The sequence below is a fragment of the Micropterus salmoides genome, unplaced genomic scaffold (assembly GCF_014851395.1).
Source record: "Micropterus salmoides isolate LMB-PRFRI ecotype aquatic unplaced genomic scaffold, ASM1485139v1 Ms_hic_scaffold_43, whole genome shotgun sequence".
Classification (NCBI taxonomy): domain Eukaryota; kingdom Metazoa; phylum Chordata; class Actinopteri; order Centrarchiformes; family Centrarchidae; genus Micropterus; species Micropterus salmoides.
The window spans coordinates 1-6,080 of NW_024043706.1; the positions used below are offsets into that span (position 1 = coordinate 1).

At 41.4% G+C, this 6,080-nt stretch overlaps 1 protein-coding gene across 4 annotated transcripts; it reads left to right on the plus strand.

The window, feature by feature from the left end:
• Positions 1–111: 111 nt before the first annotated feature.
• Positions 112–5,973, plus strand: LOC119887746 (epidermal growth factor receptor substrate 15-like 1). Of its 4 annotated transcripts, none has more exons than XM_038698380.1 (6): positions 114–556; positions 682–843; positions 1,212–1,409; positions 1,975–2,154; positions 5,192–5,297; positions 5,591–5,973. In XM_038698380.1, the coding sequence occupies exons 2-6, from the start codon at positions 685–687 to the stop codon at positions 5,728–5,730; spliced, it is 783 nt and encodes a 260-aa protein (XP_038554308.1). In that variant the 5' UTR covers positions 114–556; positions 682–684; the 3' UTR covers positions 5,731–5,973. The 4 variants fall into 4 exon arrangements, with proteins under 4 accessions (XP_038554306.1, XP_038554307.1, XP_038554308.1 ...); XM_038698381.1 differs by having other exon boundaries at positions 1,975–2,139; XM_038698378.1 differs by having other exon boundaries at positions 112–556; positions 5,192–5,723.
• The last annotated feature ends 107 nt before the right edge of the window (positions 5,974–6,080 follow it).

Here is a 6,080-nt window from a genome sequence, read left to right on the forward strand (position 1 = left end):
TTATTTCAAAGGGCACAGATTCAGCCCACAGAGTAAATATGTGGAATCAGATGCAGTGCCAGTTATAAAAATATGTTTTATGCTTTTGTCATGATTTTGAATGAACAATTAAGTTGTTTTTCTACAAATCAAAATGTGGACAGTGTTTGAAATACCCATTGTATGTATTCTAGCCATTTGCAGTTACACTTGGAATTAATTAATAAGATCAATAAGTATTTGATTGTTCATTTGAATAATTTTAAATAATTTAGAAAGTCATTCATTTCTTTATGGGATCTTACCCTGAGTCAGTTAGCAGTTTTACTTGGAGGGTGTAGTGATTTTTTATTTATTTATCTGTGACATTGTGGATTTGATGGAATCCCAGTCCTGTGTCATGTTACTCTGACGTGTCAATGTGTGTACACAGAAGGGGTAGTTATTCTTTTTTTCTAGATATAATTATGCTTCTGTGTGTGTGTGTGTGTGTGTGTGTGTCAGGGAGAAGTACACTCTTGAACAGGACATCAGGGAGACAGAGGAGGCCATCAGACATAAGAGTGCAGAGGTGCAGGTGAGGGCAGCTTGTTCACTGGTTATTCAGCTGCAGTACAAACACTTATTTATTATGTGGTGGACACGTAACGTGATACTTGATTGGCACTCATAGGTTCCTTAAATATACTGTATTTGCATAAGGAGATGCAGAATGACCTGGACAGAGAGACTGCCAGCCTGCAGGAACTGGAGGCCCAGAAACAAGATGCCCAGGACCGCCTAGAGGAGATGGACCAGCAGAAACATAAATTAGAGGACATGCTGAATGAAGTCCGGATGAAGTGCCAGGAAGAGTCTCAGATGGTGAGGAAGAGACGAAGGACTGGGGCATGTGGGGGTTACTGAAAACAAGACACATTCGATAGTTTTGCCACAGCTTCCGCAGAACCATAAATAATAACATGTCATCTATAATGTGTTTTAATTAAAGTTGGTGACTTTGGAATTGGGGCTTATTTTAATGTTCAGCTAAATGGCAGAATCACTTAGGGACAACTGAGATTGTGTCAAAGGGAAGAAGTGAAGAAAGAAAAATATCAACTGTCATACCATCAATCCTATGGTTCAGTAAATTACCAGCTTGTGCAGAATGGATTTCAAGGGCCAGTATAACTTGGCAGGTGTTTTATTTTAGACCCCATCCTCATTCCTTAATTTTCCTCTGCCTCCAGATCTCGACCCTCCAGAGCCAGATACACTCCCAGGAGTCAGATTTGCAGAGCCAGGAGGAAGAGCTGAGCCGGGCAAAGGCCGACCTGGGCCGGCTGCAGCAGGAGGAGAACCAGCTGGAGCAGAGCCTAGCTGCTGGCAAGATCCAACTGGAGACCATCATCAAGTCACTGAAGGCCACGCAGGATGAGATCAACCAGGTAGGAAAAACGGCCTGTGTGTTTGTGTGTCTGAAAAGTGTCAACAGGGGGCAGCATTGCACTGTAGAATCTACTTCTTTATGACAACTGTAGTCAGTAATTGGTCCCCCTGTTCCACTAGAGGAACTGGAACACTATATATTTAGCTGTGTGTGTGGGTTTCATTTAGCCTCAGCTGCTGTGGTGCCACTTACTTACACACACCACTTAACCACCTGCAACTTGCATACACAGTTTGACTTTGGACACACGAAGTGTGATTTGTGCATTATTTAGTCGCCATTCATGATGTTATGCAATATAGCCTGAAAGGATTCTATTCTTCTAAATGTAACAACCACACGACTGAAGTGTATGCTCTGCCCCTGCTCCCTCCTCCAGTCAGAAGGTCACGTGGAGAGATGAGGAGCCGGCAGTTGATCATTTCCTAATGCTCCCCTGTGATAATTTCCGGTCTTTCTGCTTCCAGGAATGTTGGTTTTCATGACATAGTCCATTTAGAACTTTTTTCAAAATGATTCATAAAACCCCATTGCTGAACACTTTGTATGTGTGTATCCTGCAGGCTCGTAGTAAGTTGTCTCAGATTCAGGACAGCCAACAGGAAGTATCTAAAAACATTGAGCAGTACAACAGCACCTTGAATGGAACCCATGGAGGCAGTATGACCAACCTGGCTGACATGAGTGAGGGCTTCAGCGACAGAGAGAATGGAGGATTCCCAGCCATGGTGAGAGCAGCACAGGTCAGGATCTCTACTGGAACGTATGTGGCTTATAACATATTTGAATTCTGGACATGAGGGCCTCTTACTGACACGTTTTCAACAGGCTAGAATGCATTTACGTAAATTAACAGTTGAGCTAGCAGAAAGGAAACTGATGTCATCGCACTTTCTGGCAGCAGCAACTTCTTTAGTTTTTTCCCCTTTCAGCTCTTCGCATAAGCATGTGATCCAAACAGTAGGAATCATTATGGGTGTGCCAAAAATTGAACAATTTATTACAAACTAAAAATAATGTTGGCCTCCCTGGAGCCAGGGAAAGCAGTTATATTGAAAATCTAAACCTTTATTAATCAAAAAAGAGGCATTAAAACAAGGTGAAGCACAAAGAGACAGTTTGGCTGAGAAATCAATGAGCCCATAAAACACACACTAGCTGACAAGCAGTAAATATAATGACCAGGCAACATGTTAACCCAGCACACCGAGAGCTCGCAGTCAGTGTACTAGGGACAAGTTCTTCCCACATGCAGGATGAGCTCTAAGCCAGACCACCGGAATAGAAAACCCACCAAGACAGTGACTCACTACCTGCAGGCCAAACAAAACATAGACATTAACATTAACAGTTAACTCTTTACAGTTGTAAACACATGTACATGTATAGTATTTTGTACAGTTGTATTAGAAAACATGTTCAAACCCCACCAGCTATGCAGCCGACCCCTACTTGGGTCTTCCCGACTAAGTTACCCCTAATGTTACATGAGAATACTTAAAAAACAGCAGTCCACCACCTGCTACTCTGTGGCCAGAGGCCGCTCTGACCCCGGCTCTCCTGGTGACAGCGGTACACCACTTGGAACGCAAGAACACCAATTCGAATTAAAATGTGACCTTCACATTGTGGCAAGACAGCCACTCGGCAGGCAGCGTGCCAGCTTTTCATGCGGAGGACTAAAGCATAATACACCCGCGGCTCTCTAACAAGACCAAGACCAACTGCCCTGCAATGTCAGTTCCACCCGGCTTCATATTCACCCAAAATATAGGCTTATGTAGGCTTTGGCCTTATGAAATAAATTGACAAAGATGAAAACTAAGGATATTTACTAATTTTAGTTAGTTTTGCAAACCCACAATACAGTTTGTTATCGTTTTTGGAAAGCCTCGTTTTTTATTTTATTTCGTTTAACAGCAGTGTTTTTCACACCTAGTTTTTGTTATTTCGTTTGTTTTTGTTAACGCTAATAACATTGGTCCAGAGATAGTCTGCTTCTTCAGAAGGCTTTGACTCTTTGAGTAGAACAGTGCATACAGAGAAGGGCAAACTGCGAAAAAAGAAAATCCTTCAGTGTTTTAAATTGAAATTCAGTCTTGGGGGAAGGGGTTAGGTGTGTGTATGTGCACCGTCATGTGGTGTAATAAGGCCAGGTTTTGCTCTCCCTAGCCACTTACAAAAGTAGCTCTTGAGGTTGATTCCTGCACTTCTAGCTGAGTGGGAGATTATTAAAGCATAGTTGTGGTTTATTAAAATTTGGATGTCATATTTATAGTAGTTTCTATTGGTTATGATAACATTGTATTTGCCAAGTTGACTGTTCAGATCTGGGAACGCAGGGACATTACTGCAATAAATGCAGGTGGGGCAAGAGATGAGAGCAGTCTTAGAATAGGTTATATAGACAGATTGTCACGGGGGTGGCTGAGTGCAGACTGGGGTGAGGACCCAAACGCAGACAATGGCAAGGCGAGAGGAGGATGCAGTTCAAAAAGAGGCCTTTATTAACTCAAACTCAACTGAAACAGGCTTACTTGGAGCTCAGGGCAAAAGTCCAAACAAGGTAATCCAAGAAACACAAGGCGATCCAAAAAACACAGGGAAATCCAGAACAGGGAAAACAGAACACAAGGCGGAACACTCAATAAGACGCACACACAAGGACGTGACAAAGACTGGAGACACAAGTAGGCATACATATACACAGGGACTAACGAGCGGGGCGGGAGCAACACAGGTGAGATACATCAGGTAGTCAAACAAAGCTAGACAAGGACACCAGGTACAGAGGGTTACCAAAAAAACAGGAAGTAAGGTTCACAGGAACACACAAGGCTAAACAGAACACAAGACCAGGAGTAAACACTAAAGACCTGAACTAATGTACAGGACTAAGAACTAAGACACGAGACAAGACAGATACTAAGTAACTTAAGGATGCAGATGAATAATAATGAACAAGGCTACACAAAATACACAGAACCAAAAACAGATTTAAACAGGAAACATGAACACAAAACCACATTCCTAACACAGATGACCTAAACCACTTTATTTGGAGGTCTGACTGAAAGTGAGAGCACTTAAAATGTCGCCAATAATCCCTCATTGTACAAGAGTTAAATGATATAGGACATATAGTGTGTCATATACAGCTCCACATATTCAAGCATAGCTGAAGAAAAAATAAATATGTAAATAAATAAAATGAAAAAGAGATGGAATAAGATGCACAAAAATCACAAAATATACATAAGCGATTAGAGAAAAAGGGTTGGAGCTGCCAGTCCAGCAGGCGGATGTGGAGATGGTCTTGGTATAGCTGAGGTCTCACTAGAATACTGAGCTAAATGCAGCCAACATTCACTGTTAATATATTGTCAAAAGAAAGAAGAATGCAGTTGCTCACAGTTCAAATTCATTTTTGAAGAACACAAACCGCAACACCCATATTGTTTATTTGATATTGTGTTATGGATATCATGTTAATTGATGCCTTTTAAGAGTGTATTTACTTAAAGGCCTACACAGTTGACAGTTTATTAGGTTTATACACCTATTCGGCAAAATATGTAATGAAACCCTGTATGTATAAAACTACCAAAATAAGACCCAAGCTGTAATACACCTACAGCTGATGTAGTTAGGTGTACAGGAAAGGAAGGGTTTTGTGCGTGTGTGTATATGCATGTGTATGCTAAGGCTGTGTGACCGCCACTTGGAACACCTAAATACATTAAATTAAAAGCTTCCTCTGTCACTTTCTCCTTACTATAGGAGGATCCATTCAAAGTGAAACCGTCTGTGTTCAACAGCCAGCCTCAGGATGTTCACGCTGACCCCTTCAACTCTGAAGATCCCTTCAAAACAGACCCATTCAGAGGTTACCAGCCCCTTTACCTTCACTCTTTCCTCTGCCTCTTTTCCTCAGGATATATATTCTTCTTTTCTTCAACTGTCCTCTGTGATCCACTTATTCTCCTCTCCTTCTTCCTCATCCACTCATTTTTCACACATGATGCATCTCCTCTCTGCTCTTAGTTGCCTGTGTTTACTGCTCTGTTGATCTTTGGATTTCTTGTTTAGCTTTAGTTGATCTCTGACTGTCTTCTCTGTCTTCCACTCCTCTTTGTTTTCCTCCTACTCTTCCCTCTCTGCTGGATTCCTCACCTGTAGGTGACCCTTTCCAAAACGATCCTTTTGCAAAGCAGCCATCAGCATCCACAGGTATTTATTTGGGGAAAGGAGCTCAGTTACATTGCCTTAATCTGGTCACCGCAGGAAGTCTAGTAAAATTCACAACAAAAATCGGTTAAGTTGAATTGGATCAGCCTGGTCACTTGGTGGGACAAAGTAAAGCTGGGGAGTGGACCTTGGGTTGAGATTATATGTTCACATATAAACAAAACAGTTACAGTGTCGACTGCTGTATTCCTGCTACAGCTATTTTGAATGGGGTTTAGTGCACATATACAATATAGGAATTTCAGAAAACAGGATTTGGTGTGAAATTATAATGTGTATATATTGTTCATTATACAAATATTGTGAATCTGCTCTATCAGTTTGTCCTCCACTCTTTAACCATATTGTGCTTTAACAAAACAAAGCATGTATCTTTACAAATCTCCTTAAATGAATGAAAGAATGAATCTGTTTGGTTTTT